General features: G+C 40.4%; 1 protein-coding gene across 1 annotated transcript in view; it reads right to left on the reverse strand.

Annotated features, from left to right (window-relative positions):
• The window catches only part of b4galnt4a (beta-1,4-N-acetyl-galactosaminyl transferase 4a), a 156,943-nt gene that overhangs the window by 18,822 nt on the left and 124,178 nt on the right, over nt 1-13,943 (reverse strand). Inside the window, exon 8 of the mRNA XM_023284670.3 lies at nt 6,097-6,175. Coding sequence (XP_023140438.2) covers nt 6,097-6,175 — 79 coding nt within the window. The remainder of the gene's footprint in view (nt 1-6,096; nt 6,176-13,943) is intronic.

The following is a 13,943-nucleotide window of genomic DNA, read 5'->3' on the forward strand; positions in this document are numbered from 1 at the left end:
TCTGCATAACTTCCTTTCTAATGATGAAATGGTATGTCATGTGTGGGATGGTGCTCTTTGGGATGTGTCTGTTCAAATCTGCAAGATGACAAGAGGAAAGCTGGCATGTGAGTCAGACAGAGAGCTACAACAGTTAGCTCTGCTAACAGCTTTAAACCCCTGTAGGCTTGCAGTGCATAAGTGTTGGTCTGGAGGTTTTGAGAATGAGAATAACATGAATAAGAATGATAACTATTTGATTTTACTGATCATGAGAAGCAATTTTGTTACTAGAGATTTAACATCTACATCTTTCTACATCTTGCACTTTTAAAAAATCCTTTTAGTTGTAGTCATTGACATTGACAGTGCCCTCTAGAGGATAAGATGACAAAGAGCATGGCAGTGGCGTATTAAGGAGTATGCAGTGGGTCATTTTTTTCCATAGACACACATGCATGACCTCTTCAAATGAAGGGCACAAACTGAAATGTCCCCTCATGGCCGTGCAGTGGCTTGTTCAGTGCGGCAGAAAGAAACAATCATGTATAGTGTCTGTAAATGAAATTTGCTAGAAAGACACAAAATTAAGTTCATTTTGATCTGGAACCTTGAAATCCATTTGAAAATGGAAATCAAAGGAACGTATGGAAGGAGAAAAAGCAGATGTGTGCATGATAATGATAAAACGCAGAGTAAATGAGATAAAAAGGACTCTGAAAATAAAGTATGTGAAAAGGTAAAGGAAAAGGCAGTGAAAACCTCAAAGTGAAATGAAGCGAAGATTGCATCTCCATATGTCTGAGAGCTGCTGAACTAGATTCAGAAAAGAAAAAAACTAGTTAAGCGGTGATGGAACAGAGAGAAAGCTCATTTATTTCTAAAGTAAAAAGACACGCAGAGTGTACATTAACAGCTGGCTCCAGATAGCTCGGACAACTGCTGATTTACATTGAGAAGGGAAGGCGTGAGGCAGATGCTGAGAGGCCTGTGTGAGTCCATGTGAACACACCCATGACTGTGAGTGGGCATGCAGTCATGGGTGTGTGTATTAGGCGGTGGACAGCTTGAGACTTGGCCTGGCAGGAGTGCTAAAACAGGGCCATTAAAATCCTGCATTTAAATCCCACAGCCCTGCCTGTCCATAAACTTGCCATTGCTAATTAAGGCATGACTTTCTTCTCCTCTTTCTTTCACTCCCTCTTCCTCTTAATCATACTGTTTAATGGCCAACACTTTCCTTCATTCTGTCACATCGCTAGCAATAGATGTTTTCCATTACGCCAGTGGAAAGGTCCTGCGTTCCACAGACAAAGATCCATATGGTAATTAAGAAAGTTAATGAGACTGCAGTTCATTAAATCACCTATCATATCATGAAATCCAATTGAAAAGCAGTCATCGCTCTTAAAAGGTTGTATTTGAAGTCAAGTGAAGGGAAAAACTGAGGCAGGTATGGAGTGGAAAGGTTCAGTCAAGGTGTGGCTTTGGTGATTTGTCTACTCATCCTCACAACTCAACAATCTCCTCATTCATAGTGGCCCGCTGCTGCAAAATACAAATACGGTTGTTTCCATCCCTCTGGGGAAGCCATGGTGTCTTCCAAACCTGCCTCTTCCTGTCTCTAATCCTGTTTATGTTCCGCCTTCCTGCGGCCATTTTCCCTAATTTGTACACACAATGGAACAGAAAGAGGCCAACACAGAGAAAGAGAACAAGGATTCTTATTTTCTTGCCAAAAGGTAACTTTCAGACTATGCTTGTGCTTCATTTGATATTCACTCCCGTTCATTTCTTCATAGGAAGTGCTACTAAACAAATGCATTCTCAGAGGAACAAGTCCACCCTTGACCACACAATCGCAGCTTTGCACAGAACACAGGCGAAAGAGCTGCGAATCCACACTATCTGCTCTTTAACAAATGAGTGCCTGGGTTTCTGTGGATTTATGCGAGCCCTGGGCTTATGCTGTTGTGGGCTGGTCACGGTAAATCTGCTATTTTTGTCAAGGTGTGAAATGTATTCTGCTGTTAAATCATACACAGGGGCCTTACTAAGACAGCATGCCACACACACATACACACTGTCCTGCACAAAATCTTGATCTACTGCATAACTTTTACATGCTTCATTAAATTGTTTCTACTAGTGCAAATCCATGGGCAGTTGGCTGAGAGGAAGAAAGAAAGGGAGAAAAACAAAAAGAGATGGATTTCAGCATGACTTTGATTCGTTAGTCAGCATAATCACATGAACGGTTGTCTGGATGACTGGCAATGTATGTTCAGAAGATTTGAATGACAAATACTACACGCTAGAGAAATATCTGAGATAAAAGCTTTCACTAAATGCCCTGTATATTGAAGCTGTATGTAATGCCTATTTTTGATTAATTAATTACTTGTTTGGTCTACAAAATGTCTGAAAATAGTGAAAAAAAAAATCAGATGATGTCTTCAAATCATAGTCATCAAGTGATAGAGGAGTAAAGAAACCAGAAAATATTAAATTTTAGGAAGCTGGAATCAGATAATTTGAATTTCTTTTCTTATAAAATGAATCAAACAGATTAATCAATTAAAGTTGATGATTAATTTAATGGTTAACTAATCGATTAATCACCGCAGCTCCATTTAATGAGTTCTCCTGCCCCATTTCTTCTTCCTTTCATCCTCCTCTCCTTCCTTTTGGCTCCATTCACTCTTTGTCCCTAAATGAAGCCAGTGAGATCTCATTAGGAGACCAAGACCTTTAGTATGAAAGTCAGGAATCTTAATTGCCTGTGTCCAAAAGATTTTCAGGCCTTTAGTTCTTTTATATTTTGCTCACTTTCTTCCATTTTGCAACGGCCAGTTCCCCATGTGCTGGTCAGTGTGAGCTTCCACTGACCACCTGGAGGTGGGCTGGAGGCTGCTATGTCTCCTCCAATACGTGGTGTCAAAATAGAAATAGCCAAGCATTTAAAAACACACAAAGGTCTGAATTCTAGAGGGATTTTTGCTACAGGTACCAGTAAAAATATTAAATATGATCCAGCAAGTCCGGTTTAAATAAAATATGTGTTTAATGATGCTCTAGGAACATTTTATTTAACAATGGGAAAGATAATTACGTGTCATTTAATTGGGGTCAGTCATAGAGACAAACCAGTGGAAGTTTTTATCAGCTCTGCAGTTTTCTTCAGTTATATAGAGCAGTTCACTGTCTCGTGGCTCAGAGTTTTGGTTATAAAGCCCAACTTTTACTGTTTTGGTTCATGTTGTCTGCTCTCAACAAGTAGCAGGTACTAAGCTTCTGAAAACCCAAACTGTAAGCTACACACAAAATAGTAGTCGAAATGACTAAGCTGTGAACATAGCCGCTGAAAAGGTATTTCCCCTAGGTGTTGGTGGGGACCAAAGCAGAGCTAAAAATAACTAGGAAAATGTTTAACGCATGCGTCAATTTAATGCTGACTATAAGGTGTGGTTTAAATGAAGGTTTAAGGCTCTTTAAATGGTAAAAGACAACACAGTGGGTGCCCAGATAGCCCAGCTGGCTGAGCAGGCTACCCATAAACAGGGGCTATCATGGGTTTGAATCCAGCCTATGGCCATTTACTGCATGTCATTCCCCTACTCTTCTATCCACTGTCTCCACTGTCCTACACATAATAAAAGGCCAAAAAAATTACTTAAAATAAAGACAACACAGCAGCTTAATATACAAGTAGTTCTTAAAGCAAGATAGCTTTCTGTGCCTGAAATGTTTTCAGGGTTTAAGAGAAAAAATAAAACCAAGCATGCGATTATCAAATTCCCCTGATCTTTGTCATCTTGTCCTCTAGAGGGCACTATCAATGCCAGTTGATACAACTAAGATTATTGCATCTCTCCAATTGTTTGAGAATGAAAAGTGCAATATATAACTAGCTATTCATCTCATTCATGTTATTCTCAGTAAATTAATGGGAAATGAAACATGTATATTCTACATATGTGCCAAGATATAACAGACAGTTTATAAAAAATGTGCAAAATGAGCAAAAAGGTAAAGTTCACTCTTTATTTCAGATTTATTTGGGATTGTTAATGTAATTTTTATGCCCATTTCTAGGCTACAAGCCACATAGCTGATGGTTGTGGCATATATCGCAGCCTACTTCAGAAAGACAAGAATACCATATTTAAGTGTTGGGAACTGTCACAAAGTCAAAAAGCTAAAGCAATATGGATTCACTAAATTTTAAGGACCTTCTTACACTTATTTGGCTGGTGCTGTACACAGGAGGTATACAGTATGTATTTAAGTGTATGTATTCAGAATCTAAATATTTCATAACTATTTAGCAAAATATGAATCATTTATGTATCACCCAGCCACCACTAGATAACACTTCACTTTGTCAGATGTACGTTGCACTGTGGCAACAAATGGAACAGATTAAACTTATCTGCAGAGACAAGCCTGGATTGTTTTACCGGCTCCCTTTGCACTGACACAGTATTCCTCAGCCTACATGTAGCCGAGTCCTGCAATGAGGACAACAGTGCAGGTTTTATGGCATTACAGTATGTCTCACCAACTCAATCTGTTTGTGCTATCTAGATACTCTCCAAATAAAGGGGTAAGGATTTGTTTGCTACTGGGATGTGGCTGTCACAGCAGGTCTCACAAGTATAGTACTTGTGAGACCTGCCAGTAATAGCTGCCATGTCGTACTGCTTGTGTCAAACTCAAGAGAAAATATCGCCATGAGAAGTTACCAGCTGACTGAGTCAAATTCTGCATATTCAACTAGTCTAGAGGCCCAAGTGTCAGCATGGCATGGTTGTAATGAAGCTGCCTGTAGTGGCTTTCTCATTCACACAAAGTCATCTGTTTGTGTATCTTTCCCCATCAGGTTCATGTGTGATCCTCCTGGCAGCACAGAGCTCTCAGAGTTCACTATCGTGCTCCCAAAGCCAATTTAAACTGAATGACACTGAGCAGACTGAAGGCTGGAGAGACTGGAATACTGTACTCTGCAGAGAATAGAGTACAGCAGGAGTGGAAAATGTAGCAATGATTAATGATCTGTGAAGTGATGAACATTTTGTGAAAACTAGAAGCATGGCAGGACAGTTAAGTGCAAAAGAACATAGCGAGAAACAAACAGGAGTTACTAGGAGAACAAAAATACACCAAGAGGAATGTAGCCAGAGGCACTCAGAGTCTGCAGGTGATAAAGCCAGAATGAGAAAGAAGCAAAAAAAAAAAAAAAAAAAAAAAAAAAAAATCATTAACCTTGAGGGTGAATAAAATGACACAAAAGTTCTGTGTAAGAAGAGTGCAACTCCAGCAGCACTGCTCTGCTGATGGTGATGGTCACCATGATGACGATAACCTGAGGCTTGTTAAGAGATTCATTCCATACACACATCAGTGATCTCTTTTTATCATCTGCCCTCCCACTCAAAGTGCAGGCTCACATGAGGCGTGTGGGCTCTCGTTTGAAACTTCACATCGAAATTAAGCCCCACTCATCTCTGAGCTTTGCCTGAGGTGCAGAACACCACGAGTCAGAGAGGAACGGCGCAGAGGAGAGTTGTAACGAATGGGGGAGCAAAACAGAAAGAGAAGAAGTGCAAGAAGAAAGTTACACAGAGAGGAAAAACTGATGAGGAGTGCTGTGAGAGAAGAAGGTGAAGATGGAGGGTAATGACAGATGAAGGAATGGAAAGAGGACAGTTAGAGAGGTTTAAAATGAGTCTATGCTTTACATCCTAGGGTGGGGAAAACCAGGGCGACAACAAGCAGGGGAATATATCGCATACAGTTATGACCCGATAGCTCCGAAGAAAAAGGCAGAAAATGCAAAGCAATATACAGTAAAGGAGGGGAAGGAGAGCTTTCCACTTCAAGCGCTTCCTTTCATTCCTCCTGTTCAGTCACCACTCTGACACTTTTAAACACAGGGTACAAGTTAAAACTAAATGGAAATTTTCCTGCCAAAGGGAAATGCTTTCTCCAGACAGGTGAAACCATTTTCATACACCGAGAGTCAGAGGGTTGAAGTTAATGAAAAAACTGTGCAGAAAATTAAAAAAAGATGGAAACAGATGAAGTGAGTTGTCTTGTTTGGATGGGTACACTTACCCCAACCTCCACGTGATCCGAGCCCTTGTCATCCTGCTTGTGGAGGATCTCAAAGTAGTATCGTCTGGACGAGATCAGACTAGAGGAGAGCACAAACAAAGGGCTGGTGTTAGATATTTGATGCTGATGGGGGACAAAAAAGAATATAGATCAGCCACCGTGCCTCCTTGCACCACTAGATCTTTCTCTGCAATCTGCAATGTTATTGTGTGGAGACCTCCAACTTTAGCTGAGTGGAAACTAGAAGGATAGCAGACTTTAGTGGGACTGTAGAGGAGCAAGGTAAATAGTTTCACTTTAAAAGCCATAAAAAAGCATATGCCAATTGGACTTGGGCATAAACAGGTTAATCAGCCCAGCATATAACACCGTGCTGCAGGCAGATGGCAAAAGAGACAGCAGTGAGCCACGATTTTATAAGCCTCAGGTCCTGAATAAAACACTCCTTCAGAGACTGCGAGGAAGAAAACCGATGCTCCACATAAATCAACATTTTACACTTATCCAGGCTCCAGTATTTCTCTGGAGCTCCTGGTTAGACTGAGTGAAGGACTGATTTAAAGTTTTACTGTGTGTGCTATTTCCTGTACAGATGAAACACACACAAAGTGACAATGCTTTATTCTTATAAAGACACATCTTGGATAATAGGCCAGCATCTCCTACAGAGTGAGACACCCCCAAGCACTGCTGTACACATCATTAACTCTCAAAACACAAACGTACAGTCATAATCGACTACATGCACATCCGCGCACTCTGGGTTTGTGCATGTACAGTATATATAAAAACCTGATTTCCGATGTCCTTTATGCATAAACAATCTCTGCTTAAAGCATAAAATAGCACTGGAACTAGGAAAAACATCATTCCTATAAATAAGATCATGTTAATGCAGTTTGCTGCAGTCTGGTAATTTGTAAAACATTTGCTTCTATGAACTTTGGAGACATTTGTCTCCTCCATATTCATGCCCTCTGATTCAGTAGGATACGGTACGTGATGGCTTGCTCTTGTTCTGGTTATTTTCTGCCTTTCTTTCCTGCGCCTCTTTTCTCTGATGTTCTTTCTTGGTGAGTTGAAAATCATAGCGGCAGGAATAAACAGGAGATATTATGAAAAAAAGGCAAGCCTACAAACAGAAACATGTGTGCCAAATGTTGTCTTTGTTCTAGAGAATACTGTATGTTGGTATAAAATCCCTTTTCAATTACACATTGACAAAAGCAATAACATAATAAGCTTCCATAGTTGAAGGTGGCATCTTGAAGTGCTTGTTTGGTCCAACTAGTAAAGCAAAACCCAAAGAGAAAAGCTGAAAAAGTCAACGTTTTTAGCATTTTTTAAAATTCCAAATGGTCTTTAAACATTGTTAAAAGTTTTGTCGATTAAATTTTTGGCCAGTTTGCTCATATCTTTTTTAAAGGTTATGTTTTTATAATGTTTCATGCCTATATTCGATAGCAATATGTAAGAACTATTAATATTTTGTGCTTTAAAAACTGTGCAATATTCATTTTTCCACATACACTAGGATACATGCTATTTTGATAGTATTGTGCATAGGTACAATCTGTGCAATTTACATAATATGTGCAATAATAATACTCTATGAGCATTTCTATTGATCAAAAAATCTGTACAATACCACTGATATGTGCAATAATGTTATTTTTAGAACTAGGACTTTTGTATATTTTGGTTTACTTCTTACTTTTATGCGACATTACTTCAATGTTTGCACTGTCTTTGACACTGTATTACTGCAAATTTCCCCACTTTGGGATCAATAAAGGGTTATGTTGTGTTATGTTATCTTATCAGTGAATAAAAACAAGAAATGAAAGAGAGTAGTGGACTGGCATGCAGCAAACCCTTGCTGCTCAGGGCATCTGCACTCATGTGTTATGAGCTATTGGGTCGCCCCAACCAACAAATATTTTAATGCACTTATAAGTCATATTACAACATAAGCATTAAATCAATGCACATAAATGCCTTTCACGATAAAATCTTCCACTTTACAGTTGGACTGAAGACCCACTTTTCTGTGTATTTGTGTGTTTTCACGTCTGATGTGGTTGACCGAGTTGAAAGGGAAGGACAAAGGCTGAAGGGGGGGATGGTCACGTGTTGCCCTGTGCATAAATGCCGCTGCATCATCCGGCTGCCCAGCGTTCTGTAACCAATAAATCATTGCAGGAGCAGGAGAGCAGTGACAGTGTGCTAAGGTCACTCTCTCATGAATAGGGAATATCTCTGTGCAGCTGCTGAAATGGCACCCTGCAAACTTAAGTGCCGCTTTCAGCTCCTGGCATCCTGCTCGTCCTTTCCCAAATGATTCAAACATTACCCCAGACTCCGAGCTGAGCCATGCTTCAAACACTAAGAAAATAATATCTTAGTTTGCATTCACTTCGGATAAAACACAGTCAAATGTCCAATTAGATTAGATTTGATGAAAAAAAACAACTCAAATATAATAAATATGTGGGGAGATTGAGTAATCAGCTTCATCTCAGGAGAAGCGCAGAGGGCAAAGTTCTGTTTATAATAATGGATATGTATCAAATGAAAATATTACCAGAGACAAAGAATCATTTATTGGAGAAATGAATCTCACTGTTCCAATTCTACTAAATTAGATTTTAGGTTAACATGTTACATCTTTCTTTCTGGGTATGCGAAATTTAACTGTAGCTGGTTGTAGGGAATATCCTGACCCTTCATTAGACTGTATATTTCAGGAGATAATCTAACTCGATCTGAAAGATAATCTAATGTCAGAGCTGAGAGGAAACAGTCTGCCGCCACGGTCTTTCTGAGTCAGGCAAAATTCTCAAAATGCATCTTCAATTTACTATTGTCTGCCAACATTCGAGGATTTCTTTCTTTTAGCCCCCAGAAATGCCCAAATATACACTGAAAGAATCGACCCAAGACTGACAGTTTGACCAGTACGAACCTGCTAACCTGTTAAAAGATGTCAGAAAAGAGCAAGACACACACAGACAATAGCACATATACACACACTGCAGTCAGTGGATGGAACAGGAATGGAGGGTGATTGAGACAAACAAAAGGAACAGAACGCAAAGGAAATGAGGACGGCAAACCATCAAGTTCTATTCCCATTCTCTATTTATCTATTTCCTTTACATTTTTGTATTTTCTCTTTGTGAATTTAAATCTTTTTGTTCACCAATTCAGTGGCAATTTCATTCCTGGTTCATGTCATTTCCGGAGAGACATTTGTTTAGTTCTGTGGAAATAACTATTTGCAATTGTCTGTTGATAATTTTCCTCTGTTTTTTGGCATGAATTCTTCTTTTGTTTTCAATTTGAGGCGTAGAAGATGAATATTCTTTGGAAAAATAAACGCCTAAGAAAGATCTGAATGAAATGCATGAATTATGAGAAAAAAACGGAAAGAAATCTGTCTCCAAATATGATATTAAACTGAAAGACAGAAAAGAAAGATGGAGACGGAGAAGACAAACACAAGAGTACAAAACAACGACTGAGGAGGGACGTTGTTGTTTTACACTCGCTGTGTGTGTTTGTGTGAGTCGGCTGGTCACACCAAACGTGATGGATGACAAGGCAGGCTCCGGTTGAAAGAGATGAAGAGACAGAGGGATGGGCAAGAGAAAAAAAAGATGAAGGAGGAGCGATGAATAGCAAAATGAACTGCAGGAACAGAGGGGGAATCAAGGAAGGAAATAAAGGAGGAAAGGCATTACGTTGAACATCACTGAGATGTGATTTCATATAGAACATCATGCCAGATGAGAAAGAACACATGAAAGAGCAAGCGAAGGGCAAAAGAGAGATGGAAGAGGGAAGAATAGCTATTAGTCTGTGACTCAGAGGATGAGTAGAGGACACAAAACAAGAGTCTAATTGCCTGACTAATTGGAGTCTTTGTTTCCAGCTTCCCTTCATTTGGCTCGAACGGATAGAAGCAGACAAAGGAAGTGACTCGGCTGGGCTGGATAACATATGAGAGACTGCTGGAGCTAAACACTATTCAGAGAAGTCTGCGAGGTTTGAAGGATGAAATGTATAGAAAGGTTTGGGGTTTTTTTTGCTTTTGACAGACAAACTCATTGGAGAAAAACCACTGCGCTGAAGAAACACTGTCTGACAGACGGATCGACACACACACACACACACACACACACACACACACACACACACACACACACACACACACACACACACACACACACACACACACACACACACACACACACACCTTCAGCATCACTAACCTGCTATACAGTGAAGCTGAAGTGAAATGAAGACAGTATACTTTCTGTCCTCTTTCTCTTACTCTCCTATCTACCCACTGGCTACAACAATTCCCTGATCCTACTTTTTCCAGTATCTCCTCTCTATTTTTTCCCCAACTCAATTTCTCATTAATGCTATCTGTCACCCTGTGCCAATCTCTCTCTGCCACTCTCAGCGCCGACTTCTCCCACTCGAATACCCACAGGTGGCCTTTAAATAAAAGACTGTTCTCAGCGACTACACTTCTCTCAACTACATTAATGATACCAGTGTTTAGAGCTGCCCCAAGGAGGACCACAAACTTCACTTTTCTCCCCCTTTGCGCTCACTCCCCTTCTTCACTCCATTTCTCATGCATTCCTCTAATCCATCAGAGAGCTATCACGCTGCTCTTCCCCGCAGCCTCAATAAATCCTCTTTCTTCCATCCCCTCCCTTCCCGTCATCCCTCCTCTCCGCTCTCCTTCATCCCCTGCTCTTCTCCCATCTCTTTCTCGCTCTTTTCTTTCGTATCATGTCTGTCACTCCTTTCCATTTCTTCTCACACGGTCTCCTCTTCCCTTTATCTGATTCCACCATTATTCTAATTATCTAATATAGCGTTATAGCATTACTATCTTGAGTGCTCATTCTCCTCAGTGCCTTCACTTTTTTTCCCCCCACTTTGATTTTGCATTAACTCTCCTTCTCTTCTCGTATTGGCCTGAATGCATGAACATGAGATGAATTGAAAAAAAAAAGACTTTACAGCTTCTCACAACGCTTCGCTCTCCCGCGGTGTGTGTGCATTTGTGCTACGCTGAGACGCAGAGAGACATATGGCTCTTTTGATCACAGTGAAGCGCAGCAACAATTACAGCATTACACCAAGGTTAAACCATGTTACATGTGTACGCTACTGAAGATTTACAGGTAGGACGTGTACGATTACACATGTGATTAACACGATCAGATTTTGTCCTGTTTCTTTGCACTACAGATAACCACAATTGTCAAAAAAAACAAAACATGAAAAATATATTATGGGTCCACATGTTCAAACAAGCTTTAATCTGCAGCTGAAAATAGCCCCTAACAACTACATGATTTACTCCTGTTTGGTTAGTGCTGGCTGAAACCGCAGCGCCCAGCTGGTTAAACAAAATCACCAAGCAGCCCATGAGATGCTCTGATCCCATCGTCTGGCCATAATGATTTGGCTCTTGTCAAAATTGCTCAGGTCTTTACACCCACCCATATTGCCAGCATCAACTGACTATTCACTTAACGTCTAATTTATGCCAGACGTTGACATGCACTGTGAATGGATAATATGTGCATATGTCCCCAGGTAGGTTTCAATGTCCTGCACTTAGCTCTATACTCTAAAAACTGAGTGGGCACAGATCAAATCCTGATTATATGCACACCTGGTCAAATATTGCAGTGATTGTTGGATGGAGCTCCCGTGATTATAAGGCTGGAAAGATGTGGGGGTTCTTTAAAAGGAGCAGACACCCTCAAAGGTCCCATATTGTGCCCCTTTAAGCAAATTAATGAAAGTCTTACATGTCTTCACAATGTGTCTTTCACTTCACTTTTTCAGTTCAAAATACTACAAAGATGGTTCCTTTTAACCTCACTGTGTAAACCCTGGTTTTAGCCCAGTCCTGAGCAAGCTGTTTCACTTTCTGTAGCTTTAAATGTAACTGAGCTAATGCTGGAAGACTCTCTTTGCATCTGTGATTGACAGTATGGAGCAAAACAGCTGACACACACATGAATTAGTGGAATTAGTGTGTGTGACCAGGACATTCTCTCCATTCTCACTTCCTGCCTTTTTTTCCCCTGATAGTTTCACATGGAAATATCTCAGAATTCACAGCATCACCATTGTCTTTAACTCAAGTGTATGGCAAGTTTGTCAGACAATGTTGCAGTTACAAAATCAGTGCTGCAGTTACAAAATTTTAGCAGAGCAGCAGCTTGGAAATGATTCTGAAGTAATTGCTGACTAAAATATAGTCTTAATTGACTGTCAATTAAACCAGTGTTTAATTAAAAAAAATAAGAAGCAGCTTAATCTAATGTGTTTTTTTGTTTATGCAGTACATAAACTTCAAAACCAAAGTATATATCGAGCTGTGAATCTTGTGCACCATTATAGTACATGTGAGCACAGAGAGCAGGAGGGAAGACATAACAGGCTGACATGGCTGTGTTTTGTGTTTTCACTGAAGCAAAACTGGCTACATGAAAACACAGCAGCTGACAGCAAATCTTTGTTTATGGGTTTCACATCTGTCCTAAAGTTTCCTCTATCTCTTAACATCCCTCAGCATTACCATTTCCACAGAGCTCAAAGCTAATGGTAACGTTAGCCACATCTGCACAACAAGCTAACTACTGCTGCTTTAGCATTGCCTTCTAAAGTAAACGTAACCCACTGGGTCTTCAGTTTCTCAAATGCTGGGAGTGCATGACCACTCTTGTGTATACTCATGGAGCAAACAGGAGAACATTTGGTGTACTTTGCTTGCGGTGGAGACATTTTCGAGTTAATAGAAGCAGGTCTGGAAGGTAAACAAACCTGGCGGACTATGAGGCAACTGCTCACTAAACTGCACAACTTGCAAGCAACAGGTAGTGAAAAGGCAGTTTGAGCTAGATGAATACTGGTTCTGTAGCAGGAATGAAGCAGCTCAGCAAAAGCCTTACTAGCTTGTAATGCTGGGATGCCTTAGAAATGTCATAAATGGACGCCTTCATATGTTAACAGCTTTTACTTTGTACCTCCAAGTCTATAACACCCACAAAACACAATAAAAATTGATTTCACCATATGAGACATTTAAGTGCATTTGATTTTAATAAGATTTCTTGAGATAGTGAAGAATTCCTCTCTGCTCAGATCAAGTTCTTTCCCCAAGAAAAAGTGTATCTGTGTGTGAAACCTTGCGTATATTCATTTGTTCATGATGTGTCTGTATGTGTTCCTAACTACTGGACCTATCTCATCACATGCTGGACATCCACTGAGTCACTTTCCACACAGCTTACATATCCGTTTCCCGGCTACTCAGTGTGTAATTTCTGTTTCCTCTGACGAACCTGACCCTCCATCATCATTAGTGTCTCTAATCACGTTTGGCCAGAACCAGGCCCGTGTTACAGTTTGGTCGCGCTCATGCATTACTGCCAATCAGATGTCCGCTACCACAGTTTTTCACAGCTCAAGAGATGTGCATCAACACCCCAAAGACATTCTGATTAAACATAAGCTGCTGCACACTTGAACACACACACACACACACACACACACACACACACTCAAACACAGATTTGCGTCTCAGCAGGCTCCCATCACTCATAGAAACAGATGGTGGAGTGAAGGCCCGAGGGAAGGAAGCAGGACAGAGAAGTCATTGCAGCTTGCGGGCAAACAGCTTTATTCTAATTCAACTGCTACACTGTATCAACCAATTATGTGGAGCGGAGAGAGGTTAGCTTTAACATTCGCGCCCAAACACAATCAGAAATCACAAATATGTGTGCACACGCAGACAGACACCC

This window comes from Amphiprion ocellaris, chromosome 3 (assembly GCF_022539595.1).
Source record: "Amphiprion ocellaris isolate individual 3 ecotype Okinawa chromosome 3, ASM2253959v1, whole genome shotgun sequence".
NCBI lineage: Eukaryota > Metazoa > Chordata > Actinopteri > Pomacentridae > Amphiprion > Amphiprion ocellaris.